General features: G+C 40.6%; 1 protein-coding gene across 1 annotated transcript; it reads left to right on the top strand.

Moving 5' to 3' along the window:
• Positions 1-1,543: 1,543 nt before the first annotated feature.
• Positions 1,544-16,320, top strand: erap2 (endoplasmic reticulum aminopeptidase 2). The gene is made up of 19 exons (XM_039662298.2): positions 1,544-1,709; positions 2,709-3,296; positions 3,394-3,532; positions 3,993-4,127; positions 4,269-4,389; positions 4,495-4,649; positions 4,753-4,866; positions 10,677-10,808; positions 10,900-11,031; positions 11,113-11,181; positions 11,333-11,508; positions 11,660-11,739; positions 11,884-12,067; positions 12,173-12,329; positions 12,513-12,697; positions 12,821-12,982; positions 14,431-14,571; positions 15,499-15,580; positions 15,666-16,320. Exons 2-19 carry the CDS (start codon positions 2,803-2,805, stop codon positions 15,810-15,812), a joined length of 2,805 nt encoding a protein of 934 aa, XP_039518232.2. The 5' UTR covers positions 1,544-1,709; positions 2,709-2,802; the 3' UTR covers positions 15,813-16,320.
• The last annotated feature ends 1,396 nt before the right edge of the window (positions 16,321-17,716 follow it).

Raw genomic sequence — 17,716 nt, forward strand, 5'->3', positions numbered from 1 at the left:
GACGTAGCCTTGTGTTTTATTTTGCTAACACTTTATTTTACGACCCGCAAACAACTGGGTAAGTACACAATAATTACGGTGTACGTTTCTGTAATTATAGTGTACTTCCGTGTGAGTATAAGGGAACAATATGTTAAGTTTGGGGTAATAAAGGGGTAACAAGCATCTCAAAGCGCCATATAGGACGCTTTTGCAAAAGCGTAAATATCCAACGCACATGGCACCCTTTAACGTCTAATGAGACGCTTCGGTTAATGGTTAAGTTTAGGTAAGGTGTGGGGTAAGGGTTAGACCACTAGGGGGCGCCTTCTGCCCAAATATATCTGCGTCTCATTTCACGTTAAAGGGTGCCATGTGCGTTGGATATTTACGCTTTTGCAAAAGCGTCTTATATGGCGCTTTGGGATGAGAACGGGCTCAACAAGCAGATATACAACCTGCAAATAACTTCGTAAGTACACTGAAATTACGGTGTACGTTTCTGTAAATATAGTGTACTTCCGTGTAGGTATAAGGGAACAATATGTAAGTTTGGGGTAAAAAGGGGTTAACAAGCACCACTTTAATTTACAGCCCGCAGGAGTTACACTTACCCTGTAACAAGGGGGTAACAAAGCTACTTACTATGTAGCAATACGAAACAACACTATTTGCACTGTAATTACAGAGAACGGTACTGTTATCAAGAAAATAAAACAACAACAACAAAAAAGTTTTAATTACACAGTATATTTGACCTGACATTTAAGTGTCATTGCAATTCAATGGGATAAGGTAAGTACTCATTACCACAAGGTAAAATCTAAATTAAAATCATAACAGAAAATAATTTTGATTTAACATTAAGTAATCTAGTAAGAAAAGCCAATAAATTTGATTTTTATCATATATATATATATATATATATATATATATGTTTAATTTTCACAATTTAAACCCACAGATGTCAAAATTACCCTGAAACATTGCACAAGAACATATTTAGCCAGAAGTATAGATTTTATTAACAAAAGACGTACATTTTTTGCCTGGAATATATTAAAAGAATAGGTGCCTATTATTTTTTAACTAATTAACTAATTTGCTTGTATATCTGCTTGTTACCCCCTTATTATATGTTGCAGCTATGTGAAAAAAAAACAACAGCATAATGCGCCGGCACGTTGCTCGACCTCAGGGGATTAATGTAGTATGGCGCATACATAGTTGCGTTTTTTTTTTGAGATGGGGGAAATGTTACGAGTGATCTGGTCTTGTGTTTGCTTTGGGTGGATTTTGCACTCATTTAGTTCTGTTTCCTGTGTTTCAGTTCGTTTCTATGGTTTTTCACAGCCTTAGTTTTTTAATTAATGTTGGTCCATTCTCTTTTGACTGTGTTGGTTGTTTCGTTCGTGTTTTTAGAGATAGTTTGTTTAGTTACATTTTGAGTTTGTTAATAAATCGAATTCCTGCTGCCACTAAATCCAGCCTTTTATTTTACCTTGCTGCTAGCACTTGCTGACACAGACAAGAACTGGCTGTTTGCACGTGTTGATGGCTCTAGGTCATTCCTCTACTCGGTGGCTTGAGCCCTGCTGTGTTGTCATTTGAATACAGATACACAGCCAGACAGCACATACTCAGCAGCTGCTGCAAACCAGGAAATTGTGGGCAGGACAAATGAAAGAGAAAATGAAAGCAGCCGACAGAATGATACAGCTGAAATTCAGGTAAAGACACAAAACCAAACGGCTAAAACGAATGTGTTCTTCAACAATGTTGTTAGTATAGATGCTTGTCCTACTTTACAGAGACCGCATTATAGTGTTACAAATGCACTCCAGGATAGAGCTGGAGATTGTGTGCTGTATAACAGGAGATGTCAATGTATTAACATGAACAGGCTCTCACATTACAGAGTGAGGTCAACTACAGAGAACGCCATGTTTTGCCATGCGTGTTATTTTAAGAGCACTTGATTGCTGCCTTTTATTTTAATTAGCATTTTGATCATTCTTACATGTGCTTGAATGTCAGGGTTAGGGTTAGTGCTTTGTCAATCACACACGCTCAGTGTGAAATGTAAAGAAATTATGAAATGTGCATATGGGTCATTCTCCAATTAGAGAGGCAAACGAGAGGCAGAATTTGCCTACAAAAAATGGTTTGATCCTATATTCAGTCAAATGTAAGCTTATGGTAACATGAAATTGTCAGAAATGTGTGAAAATTAATGACAAAGAATAAACTTTCACTCTTCTAATCAACCATCACTGATCTTTACACACACTGGTTATATCCATTTTTTAAGACAATTGACTTAAAGTTGGATGACTCAGCTTATTCTTAAAATATAATAAATTATATATTTTTAAAATGTGAAATTTGAATTAATTTAAGTGTACGTCTTAAAATCTATGTTCGCTGTATAACCGAATAAAATGTTACATTGTTGCAATTGCATTACGCGATAGTTCTTTGTTTAAAGTAGGAATATATAGATTTTGTTCATTTAATATCTATTTTAACAGTGCTCAAGGCAGTTTTACCTTACAAAATACATACATTTCATGATCTTTTATGGTGGTATTTAAAGTTTAAAAAGAGGGACGCCATTTGTCACAACAAATGAAGAATGACCCATACAGTGATTTATTGCTATTAAATAGAAAGACAAAGAGAACTTCTAATATTTACATATCATTAACAATTTCTCTTTCTCTCCACAGGGTACAGTGACTGCCAATATCTAACCATTCGAAAATATGAAAGTTCATCAAATTCAGTAAAACCAAAACCAATTACCACAAGTTATATTTCAATATGCATCTCTTGTTTTTAATCCTGCTCTTTCTGGAGTCACGCTTTTGTGTCCAGTCTTCTGAGAGCAATAGTTCTGTTGGCAATAACATGGCCACAAATGGCCTTCCTTTTCCATGGAGTAAAATGCGCCTGCCAAACTACATAGTGCCTGTACATTATCATCTGCTTATTCATCCCAATCTCACCACATTGAGGTTCAATGGTTCTGTGAAGATTGAAATTGATGTAAAAAACAACACAAACTGGGTGGTGCTGCACAGCAAGAACCTGAAGATCTTCACAGCCACGGTTCTGGATGAGCACGAGGCCCATCTGTCAGAGAAGGTGCTCTCTGTGCTGGAATATCCTCCACATGAACAGATCGCCATCTTTTCCCCAAAGATTCTGACCTCTGGGGAAAAATACTTCCTGTATTTGGAATTTGGAGCACCATTGAGTGATGGGTTCTATGGATTTTATAGGAGTACTTATAGGACAAAAGCAGGAGAGACAAGGTACAGTTCAAATTTCTGAAATGTAAAGTTTCATAAATCATACATATACATATTCCAAATAATTGCTAAATAATAAACTACATTTTCTCCCCTATAGAGTCCTGGCATCCACCCACTTTGAGCCCACATCTGCCCGAATGGCATTGCCATGTTTTGATGAACCCACTTTCAAAGCTAATTACTCTGTCCGAATAAGGAGGGGTCCGTCACATATAGCTTTGTCTAACATGCCATTAGTAAGCTCATTTCATACATATACTTTACCAATGTACACTGTAAAAAGCACCTGCAATTGTTGTTTTAAAGAGTTATTTCTAACTGATTTAATGAATAAATAAATTAATTGTTGGTATATATTATTTCATTGACGTTGTATCTACCTTTTTTCACAATTTTACAGACCTATTTGTTTGATTGTTTGGTAACACTTTATTTTACAGTAAATCTTACTATAGAAACAACAGTAAATTACGCATAAGGCCTAATTGCGAGAAACTAACCCTAAACCAAACCCTAAACCTAATAATGTAGTAAGTACATGTAGTTCATTAATGTTACTCAGTACTTAATGTATAATTACACTGTAACAATTAAGGACACCTTCAAAATAACCTATTTTTATTCAACTATTTTGAAAATGATTGAAAGTAAACGGCCTTTCCTTTTAAAAAAATTTAAATAACCTAATCTTTACAGGAACAAACTGTGGAAATCGACAATGGTCTGTTTGAAGACCAATTTGAAGTGAGTGTGAAGATGAGTTCATACCTGTTGGCCTTCATTGTCTGCGACTTCAAATCTGTTAGTGGGTTAACGGCAACTGGAATTAATGTAAGTAAAACTTAGAGACGGTTAAATAATATGAAGTGGAAACGTGAACACAGCAACGTTTTCTGCATTGTATGAATTTTTCATCACAGGCTCTCAGGTGAGAAAATCCTCATGAATCCGCTGTTTTGTCTTCTCCCAAAGATTTCTATCTATGCAGTTGCAGAGAAATGGCATCAGACTCACTATGCTCTTGAGGCTGCTTTGAGGCTTTTGGAGTTTTATGAACAATATTTCAACATACTCTATCCCCTGCCAAAACTGGGTGAGTACATTAGCATTTTCCTTAGCTTTCACTTCTACTGTTTCTTACTGTATATGATGTGCCTTTGGATATTTACATTGTTGTTTATTTTATGATGTGTGCCAGATCTGATAGCTATTCCAGATTTCCAGTCAGGCGCTATGGAGAACTGGGGTTTGACTACCTATAGGGAGACCTCTCTTCTGTATGACCCTGACACCTCATCAGCGTCAAATAAGCTCTGGGTTACCACAGTGATAGGACATGAGATAGCCCATCAGGTTGGATATAAAATATATTCTTAACTTCATCTGTTATTATCTTTCTTGAGCTCAAACAATGAATTACAGGAATATTACATTTAAGTCCCTTTTTTTTCTCCAGTGGTTTGGAAACCTGGTGACTATGGAGTGGTGGAATGACATATGGTTGAATGAAGGCTTTGCACGATATATGGAATTTGTCTCTGTTGGGGCAGTATATCCAGAGCTTAAAATTGTATGTCAGAGCTTTAAATATTTCTCTATGTATATAATGTAATGGATAACGTAAAGACAGGCAGTTGTTATTGCAAAATAAACCACAAGAAGTCATCAAGATAGTTTCGCCCTTAGGTGGCTTATTTTGCAATGATGACCCGCTAACTGTACATTATCAGCTTTTTTTACCTATATCATCTTGAAGCTTCTGCCAAAAAAAAAAAAAAAAAACTCATTATAACCCAGCTAACAGGGAACGTTCTTAAACCTTTAGCTGACATTCTTCAAGTAACATCAGTAGAATGTTTTTTTTTTTCAAAGCTGTTTGCACCGAAACAAATCAAACAAAATGAATTTAAAAAGCTCAACACAAGAAATGTTTCAAGTGGTTTCTCGAAATTCAACTGAAAATCTGAATAGAATCCCTCACAACAGCACAAATCTGCAAAACAGCTGTTGTCTCAAGCACACCTGATGCAACTAACCAAGGGATTCATTAGTTTCACCAGGCTTGCTTAATCTACAACACATGAAATATCACATTTGAGTGTCACATTTGACTGCATCTTACAAATATGGCTAAGTCAAAAGAATGGTCCAAAAATTTAGAGAAGATATCATCGCCCTTCACAAACAAGGAGCAGGATACAAAAAGATAGCGAAGGAACTAAATGTTAATGTTCCTAGAGACACCGTTGGAAGCATAGTTGGCAAGTTCAAAATTTAAAGGAACAGTCGTTACACTACCTGGACGGGACAGAAATAGGAAGCTGTCAACTGCTGGAACCAGATTTCTGAGAAGGCAGATTCAGAAAAACCCTCGAGTGACTGCAAAAGACTAACAGCAAGACCTGGCTACAGGCACAAAGGTTTCAACTTGCACAGTAAAGCGTATACTAAACGCATGTGGTTTCCAAACCAGAACTCCAAGACATGCACCACTACTAACCCAAAAGCACAATAAAAGTCAGATCTAATTTGCTCAAAATCATATAAATAAGCCACAGAAGTTTTGGGATTCTGTTCTGTGGAGTGATGAAACTTTTTGTCCCTATGGATCAGTGGTATGTCTGAAGAAGAATGAAGCATATGCTGAAAAGACAGTTAAGCATGGTGGTGCTCAGTGATGCTCTGGGGCTGCCTTGTATCATCTAGGAATGGAAACCTGTAGCATGTGGAAGGCAATAGGATTTATTGAGGTATCAAGAAATGATGTCTGGTTATACATCTCATTTGCAGAAGGTCACAACAGCAAAAGCGTGTTCTACTTAGTACTAAAGATGAAAGGGTTGAATAATTTTGAGACAGTAGAAGTTGAATTTGGGGAAACCCCTTGAAACATTTGTTGTTTTAAACTATTTCAATTACTTTTGTATGATTTGTTCATTGCAAACAGCTGAAAGTCTGTAAATTGTCCAAATTAACCTGATTTGCAAAGGGGTTTGAATAATTTCGATAACCACTGTATCTGATCTTTAATAGTGTTCTAACATATTATACATCATTCATGGATGGTTTCTTCCTGAAAGGTTTTAGTTGGACGTTCATCAAAAATAACATTTCCATTATGTTAGCAAAATAATAAAGTGGAATGTTTCCTTAACGTTCGCATAACCAAGACAAAACTTTTTTCATAACTTAAAGGAGTAGTTCACTTTTAAAAAACTTTTGCTGATAATTTACTCACCCCCATGTCATCCAAGATATCCATGTCATTCTTTCTTCAGTCGAAGGTTTTTGATGAAAACTTTCCAGGATTTTTCTCCATATAATGGACTTAACTGGTAACCAAACGGTTCAAGGTCCAAAAGATAGTTTCAGTGCAAACTGTTCAAAGGGCTTTAAACGATTCCAGACAAAAAAGTTTTATAAGCTCAAATGGTCCCCTTGCTCTGTTCTGTAATGCACGTTCGTGACTCTCCTGTTCAAACTCGTTTATCAAAATGAACGAATCTTTTTTCGTGTCATTCGGTTCATTCAACGAACAAAAGGAATGAATTGACTCAGGAAAAGATCCGTTCATTTTGATAAACGAGTTCGGACAGGAGAGTCACACAGAACAGAGCAAGACAAGCATTTGAGCTTTGTTTTTGTTTTTTTAAATGAGCGATAGTTTCGCTTGATAAGACCCTTATTCATCGTCTGGAATCGTTTAAAGCCCTTTGAACAGTTTGCAGTTTGCACTGAAACTGTCTTTTGGACCTTGAACTGTTTGGTTACCAGTAAAGTGCATTATATGGAGACAAATGCTAGAATGTACATACATACATACATACATATACATCTTCTTCCGCTCATCCGGGGCCGGGTCGCGGGGGCAGCAGTCTAAGCAGAGATGCCCAGACTTCCCTCTCCCTAGACACTTCCTCCAGCTCTTCTGGGGGGATACCGAGGCGTTCCCAGGCCAGCCGGGAGACATAGTCTCTCCAGCGTGTCCTAGGTCTTCCCCGGGGCCTCCGCCCAGTGGGACGTGCCCGGAACACCTCCCCAGGAAGGCGTCCAGGAGGCATCCGGAACAGATGCCCGAGCCACCTCAGCTGACCCCTCTCGATGTGGAGGAGCAGCGGCTCTACTCTGAGCTCCTCCCGAGTGACCGAGCTTCTCACCCTATCTCTAAGGGATCGCCCAGCCACCCTGCGGAGAAAGCTCATTTCAGCCGCCTGTATCCGGGATCTTGTCCTTTCGGTCATGACCCAAAGCTCATGACCATAGGTGAGAGTAGGAACGTAGATTGACTGGTAAATCGAGAGCTTTGCCTTACGGCTCAGCTCCTTCTTCACCACAACAGATCGATACATCGACCGCATTACTGCAGAAGCTGCACCGATCCGTCTGTCAATCTCCCGTTCCATCCTTCCCTCACTCGTGAACAAAACCCCAAGATACTTAAACTCCTCCACTTGAGGAAGGATCTCTCCACCAACCTGAAGTGGGCAAGCCACCCTTTTCCGGCTGAGGACCATGGCCTTGGATTTGGAGGTGCTTATTTTCATCCCAGCCGCTTCACACTCGGCTGCAAACCGTCCCAGTGCATGTTGAAGGTCCTGGTATGAAGGGGCCAACACGACAACATCATCCGCGAAGAGCAGAGACGAAATCGTGTGGTCCCCAAACCTGACACCCTCCGGCCCCTGGCTGCGCCTAGAAATTCTGTCCATAAAAATTATGAACAGAACCGGCGACAAAGGGCAGCCCTGCGGGAGTCCAACATGCACCGGGAAGAAGTCTGACTTACTACCGGCAATGCGAACCAAGCTCCTGCTTCGGTCATACAGGGATCGGACAGCCCTTAGCAAAGGACCCCGGACCCCATATTCCCGGAGCACCCTCCACAGGCCGCCTCGGGGGACACAGTCGAATGCCTTCTCCAAATCCACAAAACACATGTGGACTGGTTGGGCAAACTCCCATGAACCCTCCAGCACCCTGTAGAGAGTATAGAGCTGGTCCAGTGTTCCACGGCCAGGACGAAAACCGCACTGTTCCTCCTGAATCCGAGGTTCCACTATCGGCCGTATTCTCCTCTCCAGTACCCTGGCATAGACTTTCCCAGGGAGGCTGAGAAGTGTGATCCCCCTATAGTTGGAACACACCCTCCGGTCCCCCTTCTTAAAAAGAGGAACCACCACCCCAGTCTGCCATCCCAGAGGCACTGTCCCCGACCGCCACGCGATGCTGCAGAGGCGTGTCAACCAAGACAGCCCCACAGCATCCAGAGACTTAAGGTATTCGGGGCGGATCTCATCCACCCCCGGTGCCTTGCCACCGAGGAGTTTCTTGACTACCTCGGTGACCTCAGCTAGGGTGATGGACGAGTCCACCTCCGAACCCTCAGCCTCTGCTTCCTCAATGGAAGACGTGACGGCGGGATTGAGGAGGTCCTCGAAGTATTCCTTCCACCGTCCGACGACATCCCCAGTCGAGGTCAACAGCCGCCCACCCCTACTGTAAACAGCATTGGTAGGGGACTGTTTCCCCTTCCTGAGGCGCCGGACAGTTTGCCAGAATTTCTTCGAGGCCAGCCGATAGTCCTTCTCCATGGCCTCACCGAACTCCTCCCAGGCCCGAGTTTTTGCCTCCACGACCACCCGGGCCGCAGTCCGCTTGGCCTGCCGGTACCTGTCAGCTGCCTCCGGAGTCCCACGAGCCAACCAGGCCCGATAGGACTCCTTCTTCAGCTTGACGGCATCCTTTACTTCCGGTGTCCACCACCGGGTTCGAGGATTGCCGCCTCGACAGGCACCGGAGACCTTACGGCAACAGCTCCGAGCAGCCGCTTCGACAATGGAGGTGGAGAACATGGTCCACTCAGACTCAATATCTCCAGCCTCCTTCGGGATCTGGTCGTAGCTCTGCCGGAGGTGAGAGTTGAAGATCTTTCTGACAGGAGATTCGGCCAAACGTTCCCAGCAAACCCTTACAGTACGCTTGGGTCTGCCGAGTCCGTCCAGCCTCCTCCCCCGCCATCGGATCCAACTCACCACCAGGTGGTGATCAGTTGACAGCTCCGCCCCTCTCTTCACCCGAGTGTCCAAGACATACGGCCGCAGGTCAGATGAAACGACCACAAAGTCGATCATCGACCTACGGCCTAGGGTGTCCTGGTGCCACGTGCACTGGTGGACACCCTTATGCTTGAACATGGTGTTCGTTATGGACAAACTGTAACTAGCACAGAAGTCCAATAACTGAACACCACTCGGGTTCAGGTCGGGGGGGCCGTTCCTCCCAATCACGCCCCTCCAGGTGTCACTGTCGTTACCCACGTGAGCGTTGAAGTCCCCCAGTAGAACAACGGAGTCCCCAGTCGGGGCACTTTCCAGCACCCCTCCCAGAGACTCCAAGAAGGCCGGGTACTCTACACTGCCGTTTGGCCCGTAGGCACAAACGACAGTGAGAGACCTATCCCCGACCCGTAGGCGCAGAGAAACGACCCTCTCGTTCACCGGGGTAAACTCCAACACATGGCGGCTGAGCTGGGGGGCTATAAGCAAGCCCACACCAGCCCGCCGCCTCTCACCATGGGCAACTCCAGAGTGGTGAAGAGTCCATCCTCTCTCAAGGAGTGTGGCTCCAGAACCCAAGCCATGCGTAGAGGTGATTCCGACTATCTCTAGTCGGAACCTCTCAACCTCACGCACAATCTCGGGCTCCTTCCCCGCCAGTGAGGTGACGTTCCACGTCCCTAAGGCTAGATTCCGTGTCCAGGGATCGGGTCGCCGAGGCCCCTGCCTTCGACTGCCGCCCAATCCTCTCTGCACCGGCCCCTTACGGCTCCTCCTGCAGGTGGTGAGCCCACGGGAAGACGGTCCCACGTCGCTTCTACGGGCTGAGCCCGGCCGGACCCCGTGGGGAGAGGCCCGGCCACCAGGCGCTCGCATACGAGCCCCGACCCCGGGCCTGGCTCCAGGGTGGGGCCCCAGCTGCGCCATAACGGGCGACGTCACGGTCCTTGGGTGTATTTCCTTCATAAGGGGGTTTTTGAACCGCTCTTAGTCTGACCCGTCGCCTAGAATGCTAGAATGTTTTCATCAAAAACCTTACTTTCTTTTCGACTGAAGAAAGAATGACATGGACATCTTGGATGAGTAAATTATCGGCAAAAGTTGTTGTTTTTTTAAGTGAACTACTTCTTTAATATGAACATTAGCTAATGTTCTTAGAACACCGTTTTTGTTAGCTTGGAATATGCAAAATAATCATACTTTGACCAAAGTGAATCAAGTATTCTAGAGCAGAGTAATAAATGAATAAATAAATATCAACACTAATATTCTCTAGACTAGCTTGTTTTGAATAGGGTCTCACATGCTTTCTTTTACATGTTAGGAGGACCACTTCCTGGACACCTGCTTTGGAGCTATTGGACGGGATTCGCTAAATTCTTCCAGGCCAATTTCCAGTTTAGCCGAAAACCCAACTCAGATAAAGGAAATGTTTGATACTGTGTCATATGACAAGGTTGGAAAATGTTCAACGTTAAAACATTATCACTATTGCAGGTGAAGCCTTTGTTTATTTTATTCAACTACATTATTACTGGCTATTTTAGGGAGCATGTATTCTCCATATGCTGAGGCATTTCTTGACAGATGAAGGCTTTCAGAGTGGCATAATTCGGTATCTTCAGAGGTTCAGGTACAGCAATGCCAGAAATGAAGATCTGTGGGACAGCCTTATTAAAGTATGTCACTTCCTTTTTCTGTCATACATTTAAAATTTAGCATCAAAACAAAATCTCATTCTCTCTTCACTCTCGGTACAGACATGTTCTGAAGAGAAATTTACAGCAGGGGAACACTGTTACAGCAGTACTCAAGCTACTAAAAATGCGGTAAAGTGTCATATTATAAATAAAATATTCAATTTTTGCTATTTAACACATAAAACAGAATAGACACCACTAAAGACATGCTTCAAAATGTTTTCTTGCACCCTGATGGTGATACTTACTGTAACAGTCTGAAAAACTCTTTACATTGTAGTATCGTTTTGCTGGGGAGCATGTAGACCTGAAGGAAATGATGTATACTTGGACTCTACAAAAGGGCATACCACTGGTCACAGTGAAGCGGCAAAAAAGGAAACTTTACATTGGGCAAGAACGCTTCATAAAGATTGTCCTGCCAGATGATCCCTCATGGCATTCACTTCAAGATGGGTAACAACACTACATAATCACATATTGTTTGTTTACAGTTCTCGCTGTTATTTGAGTTTTACAGTTGTATGTCATAATTATATAGGTAAAAAAAGGCAGTGAAATGTCTCTGATATGACTCTTCGTAACAGAAAACAATTATTCTCCATAGCTATCTGTGGCACATCCCTTTGACATATAAAACAAGTCACTCTGACCATGAGATAAAGCACATTTTGTACACAAAATCAGGTAAGATTTGGTGAAAAATCATTCTCAAATGTATATACTGTATGTAAACTGGTGTAGTTGCCACATATTTGTTAGTTGGACATGGTGAAATCAAGTTCACCCATACAGTCAATAACTTTTTCCACCAATCTCTCTCTCTCCCAGATGTGTTGACGCTGGATGAGGAAGTAGACTGGGTGAAGCTCAACACTGACATGAATGGATATTACATGGTTCATTATGATGAGGAGGGCTGGAATGCCCTGACAGAGCTTCTGAGAGTAAACCACACGGCTCTAAGCTTCAACGACAGAGCCAGTCTCATTCATAACGCCTTCCAGCTAGTCACGTGAGTTACTGTGCAGGTCCGCTGCTCTCATTATCTCATCACAGGGAAAACCAGAGGAGCATAATTGTATGAGCTCATAATGTTATTTATTTTCATCATTTCCAGCGCAGGACGACTGTCACTAGACCGAGCGTTAGATCTGATCAGTTACCTGAAGTCTGAGACCCACAATGTTCCTCTCCTACAAGGACTTGGCTATCTTCAATCATTCTACAAGCTGATAGAAAAGAGAAACATAGCCGACGTGACTCATAATCTGAAGGTATGACACAAACATTTCCTGGAGTCTAATTTCATTTACTGTCCTCATTCCTCAACATATCCATCAAAGAGTCTTTCATTTCAGTAAGGCAGCTTGCAGAACCACACGTTGAGTTCAAATGAGATCCTCTTGTCTGAGTTTATTTCATCTTGTATGTGTTCTATATCTGGTTTTGTTTTGCAGACGTACATCTTGCAGTATTTCAGAGACGTGATTGACAAGCAGTCGTGGAGTGATGATGGGACGGTCTCAGACCGGAGACTGCGTGAAGAGGTTCTTTCCCTTGCATGTGATTTGGGTTATCCACCGTGTTTGGAAAAGGCTAAACAGCTCTATGATAGCTGGGTGGAATCCAATGGTGCAATCAGGTGACTTGACAATACAGTATTTGTTTCTGCAATTTTACCCTTCTAAATAAATATCACATTTTTATCATTTAAAATGATTATATCAGCAGATTTCTTAACACCTGACTAATGTTTTACATACAGCTTACCAACTGATGTGTCTGAGACGGTTTATATGATTGGAGCCCAGGATGACCGTGGTTGGGCCTACCTCCTGGAAAAGTATGGTGATTCCATGTGTGAGACAGAGAAAAGCAAGTTTCTCTCAGCTTTAGCAAGCAGCAAGGACTCTGACAAACTCTCAAGGTACATTGTTATCGAAGCATTTACACTAGAACTTTACACGAAACTGCCAGTGGGTAAAATTTACCCATGTACGTGACTAGGGGAGAGCGGGGCACAACCTAACGCATTTTGGTTTTGGCTCAATTAATTAAATTACTTTTTTTTTACACAAGCAACATACAAATACACATCTCTGCTACAAATGAACACTTAAAGTTTGTTTCTAGGACCTACCATTTCCGTACAGTTGCGCTGAAAGTGACAGAAGTGCAAATGTTACAACTTACCCCATATGCAGTGTTAATAGTAACAGGCAGAGGGGTTAGTTGTAACACTTGTGTGTAACACACTTAATTCAGGACTATTTTATTTGTATAGTTTGATATTGTTTGTGCATCTGTATAGACAGATACAGTATCCATACATCCATCCCTCATCCAATCATCCTTCTATTATGGATCAATATCATGGATAGAGACATAGAAAGGGGATGCATAGTTTTGCAAAAAAAATAATAATAAATAAAATTATAAATATTGTAATTGCAATTAAATTAGATTTGTGTGTGGCAGCTGCATATACAATTATTATTATTAATAATAATAACAGTAATAATAATACAAATGAGCTTAAAATAAAAATTTAAAGGGTTTATTGCATTAATAACAGGCCATATTTTTAATAAATAAACTAGTTATCATTCATATTACACTAAATTTTAAACATTTTAAATTCCAACATTGTTTGTGAAAGTCCAACAAAGTTAAATGTATACTCAAAAAACCTGAAAAGTTGTGTGGCTCCGTTTTCATTTGATTATCATTGTACACTTGGAGGCTAGTTGTAACACTATGTTACAACTAACCCCGCTGTGTATTACATATTTTAACAGTCGCTAGGAATTGCAGAAAATTTTTCAAAGCGGTGCTATGTTTGAGCCAACAAGACAGTGATTAAGGCAATATAAAGTTAGATTTGGAAACTTACACCCAACCCAGAAACCGGAAAAAAACCTATAATGAAAAAAATTACTTTCATGGTGTCAAAACACTCTTTGTCCAGTATCTTCACGAAATATAATCAAAACTTTCCGCAAATTCGCGGGAGACCATCTTCTGGCAGTAAGAGAAAAATATCGTAAACACAGCCTGTTTGATCCTGACGAATATGCAAAAAGGTCCGTGTTACATTTAACCCCGCGTTAGGTTGTGCCCCGCGCTCCCCTACTGTTTTTAATCTGTTTTTATTTTTAACAACAGGGAATTCTAAATAACACAGTTGTAGTAAAAGTCAATGACTGGGAGACTTTTTATTGAAAATCTGATATGTACATTTGAAAAGCCATGGGTAAATTTTATCCTGTGATGGTTCTAGTGTTAAAAAGTCATGTATTCTGATTTTGTGTGTTATGTTTAACATCACACAATGCCTATTTCTCTCTCTCTTTTTTTTTTTTTTTTTGTCTGTAGATTATTACAGCTTGGAATGGATGGAACTGTAATAAAAACACAGAATTTACCCAGTCTCATATACATGGTGGCCAGAAATCCAATGGGTCATTTTCTAGCATGGGATTTTGTGAAGAAACACTGGAATGAACTGGTAGAAAAGTAGGTGCAATCCACAGCTTTTTATTTTGGTTATAAAGCTGTTAAAGGAGTAGTTCACTTTAAAAAAACTTTTGCTGATAATTTACTCACCCCCATGTCATCCAAGATGTCCATGTCATTCTTTCTTCAGTCGAAAAGAAATTAAGTTTTTTGATGAAAACATTCCAGGATTTTTCTCCATAATGGACTTCAATGGGAACCAAACGGTTCAAGGTCCAAAAGACAGTTTCAGTGCAAACTGCAAACTGTTCAAAGGGCTTTAAATGATTCCAGACGATGAATAAGGGTCTTATCAAGCGAAACGATCGCTCATTTAAAAAAAAAAAATAACAACAAAGTTTAAGTTTTATAAGCTCAAATGGTCTCCTTGCTCTGTTCTGTGATGCGCGTTCGTGACTCTCCTGTTCAAACTCGTTCATCAAAATGAACAAATCTTTTCCAGAGTCAACTCGGTCATTTCCTTCGTTGAATGAACCGAATGACACGAAAAAAGATTTGTTTATTTTGATGAACGAGTTCGAACAGGAGAGTCATGAACGCGCATCATAGAAGAGAGCAAGGAGACCATTTGAGCTTATAAAACTTAAACTTTGTTATTTTGTTTTTTAAATGAGCGATCGTTTCGCTTGATAAGACCCTTATTCGTCGTCTGGAATCGTTTAAAGCCCTTTGAACAGTTTGCACTGAAACTGTCTTTGGGACCTTTGGTTCCCATTGAAGTCCATTATATGGAGAAAATTGCTGGAATGCTGGAATTAATTTCTTTTCGACTGAAGAAAGAAAGACGTGGATATCTTGGATGACATGGGGGTGAGTAAATTATCAGAAAAAGTTTTTTTAAAAGTGAAGTACTCCTTTAAATAGCACTAGTTGTGATTTGGTCATTATGTTCATCATTATGACGAGACTCGTATCTCATTATCAAAGGTTTCCGCTGGGATCTTTTGGAATCAGAAACATCATTGTTGGCACTGTAACTCAGTTCTCGTCCACAGAGGAGCTGAGAGAGGTTGGTTGTTTATTTGTTGTTTAGAGGGAATGATCAGCTTTGATGGCTTATTTACAGTGTTTCTATTCATTATTGTTGTGTTAAGGTTGAGGCTTTCTTCAAGTCCATCACAGAGCAGGTATCTCAGCTGCGTGTCACACAGGTTGCAACAGAAAACTTGCAGAAGAACATTGTGTGGCTCAGAAGGAATCTAGAGACCATGAGGACTTGGTTGCAGCAAAGACTCAATTAAAACGTTAAAAGCAGATCAACATTTCAGACTAGAATTATATTAGTATAATGGTTTTAGTATGACTTTACAAGTTTTGTATTATTTTGCCTTTTTTTTAGATTGTATTTTAATTACATTGGGTAACGGCTTGAATAATGCATGATGTGTTTGCTTGTTTGCTTTTTTTAAACATGCAGCTATGCAGTTTCAAACCACTAATGGTTTTGCCTTTGTGTTTTTCTTTGCCTTTGATACCTTTGATACTCTTGACAGCTGTGCCACATTTTGTAACTAATGATAATAGGAGACTGCCTATTAATTAGTAGCACAAAATCATACTTGAAGGTGCTGAAAATGAATGTACTGAATAAGGTTTGAAACAAAAATAAATAATAAACATGTTTTATATATAAGGGTCTAGCCTAAAAACAAAAATGTGTTCTTATGAAACATGACAATGACATGAAATGGATTAATTGAAGTATATACATGATTTTTTTTTTAAGATGGCAGTCCATTTAATTTTAATTTAGGCCTACTAAAAAATAATAATAATAATAATAATAATAAAAAGAAACATTTAGGACATTTATCACTTGACCTCCACTAAGCTTTTGTTATTATCACAATCATTTCCATACACCGCAAAATGATGTATCAGCAAGAATAATTAGATCAAGAATAATTTATGCTCAAAACACTGTTGAATGTTGGCTAAATAGCATGAGGTATATCATGCAGACATTAAAGGGGTATTGAGCTGCATTTTTTTTTAAGTTTAATGTTCTTTGAGATCCAATTATAATATCAGCAAGATTCTTACATTAAAAAAAAAACAAAAAAAAAACATCATAATATAAAAGTAAAATTCTGTTTTCCCATCATAACGGAGAGTCTGATCTTCACCCGCACTACCCCCTCCCCGGTGCCGGTGCGGTGTGTCAGTTTCTCTGAATCAGAGAGCGGCTCGCGGACTCCTCCTATTTTTTAGCTCTAGAATAACAATGTACACTGGGGAGCATATCTCATAAGTCAGAGACGTATGCAATTAATGCCACCCAGAGGGGGGGACTTATTAGAGAATACACATATGACCCTAGGGAAGCATATGGGAAACACTGGGGTGTCCAGCCACAGGTGGAATATTTCAACCCCAGGGGTGGCAAGGTGGCTTGCCAAGGGAAAAAGACATATGCTCGGAGAGACTGACAGTGGAAATACACATGTGGGGGTTGTTGGATATCAGGTGTTAATTGTATCCAAAGTTTTGTTGGAGTTCCCGAAATTTGATGGCGTGTCTGATTAAAACACATGGAAAAATACCAGTCTTTTGCTCTCTTTTATTTTAAGTTCAGGATGATAAAGTCTTAGGTAATTCACATGGAACTGATACACGATGCCAATAGACAGATGTTAATGGATGGACAGGATGTACAAGATGGTCTTTAGTCACTACAATACAATAAAGGAAATTAAACTCATAATTCATCAGTAAACATATCAACAACATACTCATTTACACACACACACACACACACACACACACACACACACACACACACACACACACACACACACACACACACACACACACACACACACACACACATATATATACTGTATATATATATTGTTTATATCTAAACAATTGGCAAAAAAAAAAAAAAAACTTATTCAACAAATCCTAAGGAAAGGACATGGTTGGACATGTCTCCCTCCACCCTGAAGGCAGACCCAGCCTTAGGTTCTGCGCTGGTGACCAACTTCTATGCGAATGGGGTTTCGCTTAGATAGTCATCCGTCGTCATCCGAAGGAACGTCTCCGCTCCCTACTCAGGGAACGAGGGTTCTAGTCAGGAAGCCAATGTCTCAAAAATGGGTTGGACCTGACATGGTCTGCCATACTTTTTATTTTGTGTGGGGTT

This window comes from Pimephales promelas, chromosome 4 (assembly GCF_988280905.1).
Source record: "Pimephales promelas chromosome 4, fPimPro1.hap1.1, whole genome shotgun sequence".
Classification (NCBI taxonomy): domain Eukaryota; kingdom Metazoa; phylum Chordata; class Actinopteri; order Cypriniformes; family Leuciscidae; genus Pimephales; species Pimephales promelas.

Bases quoted from the DNA above. Each gene is read 5' to 3' on its own strand.
- erap2 (XM_039662298.2), top strand. From the start codon at position 2,803: ATGCATCTCTTGTTTTTAATCCTGCTCTTTCTGGAGTCACGCTTTTGT. The intron at 4,128-4,268 runs GTAAGTAAAACT...CTTCTCCCAAAG, and splicing joins TAACGGCAACTGGAATTAAT to ATTTCTATCTATGCAGTTGC. The intron at 12,698-12,820 runs GTGACTTGACAA...TTTTACATACAG, and splicing joins GAATCCAATGGTGCAATCAG to CTTACCAACTGATGTGTCTG.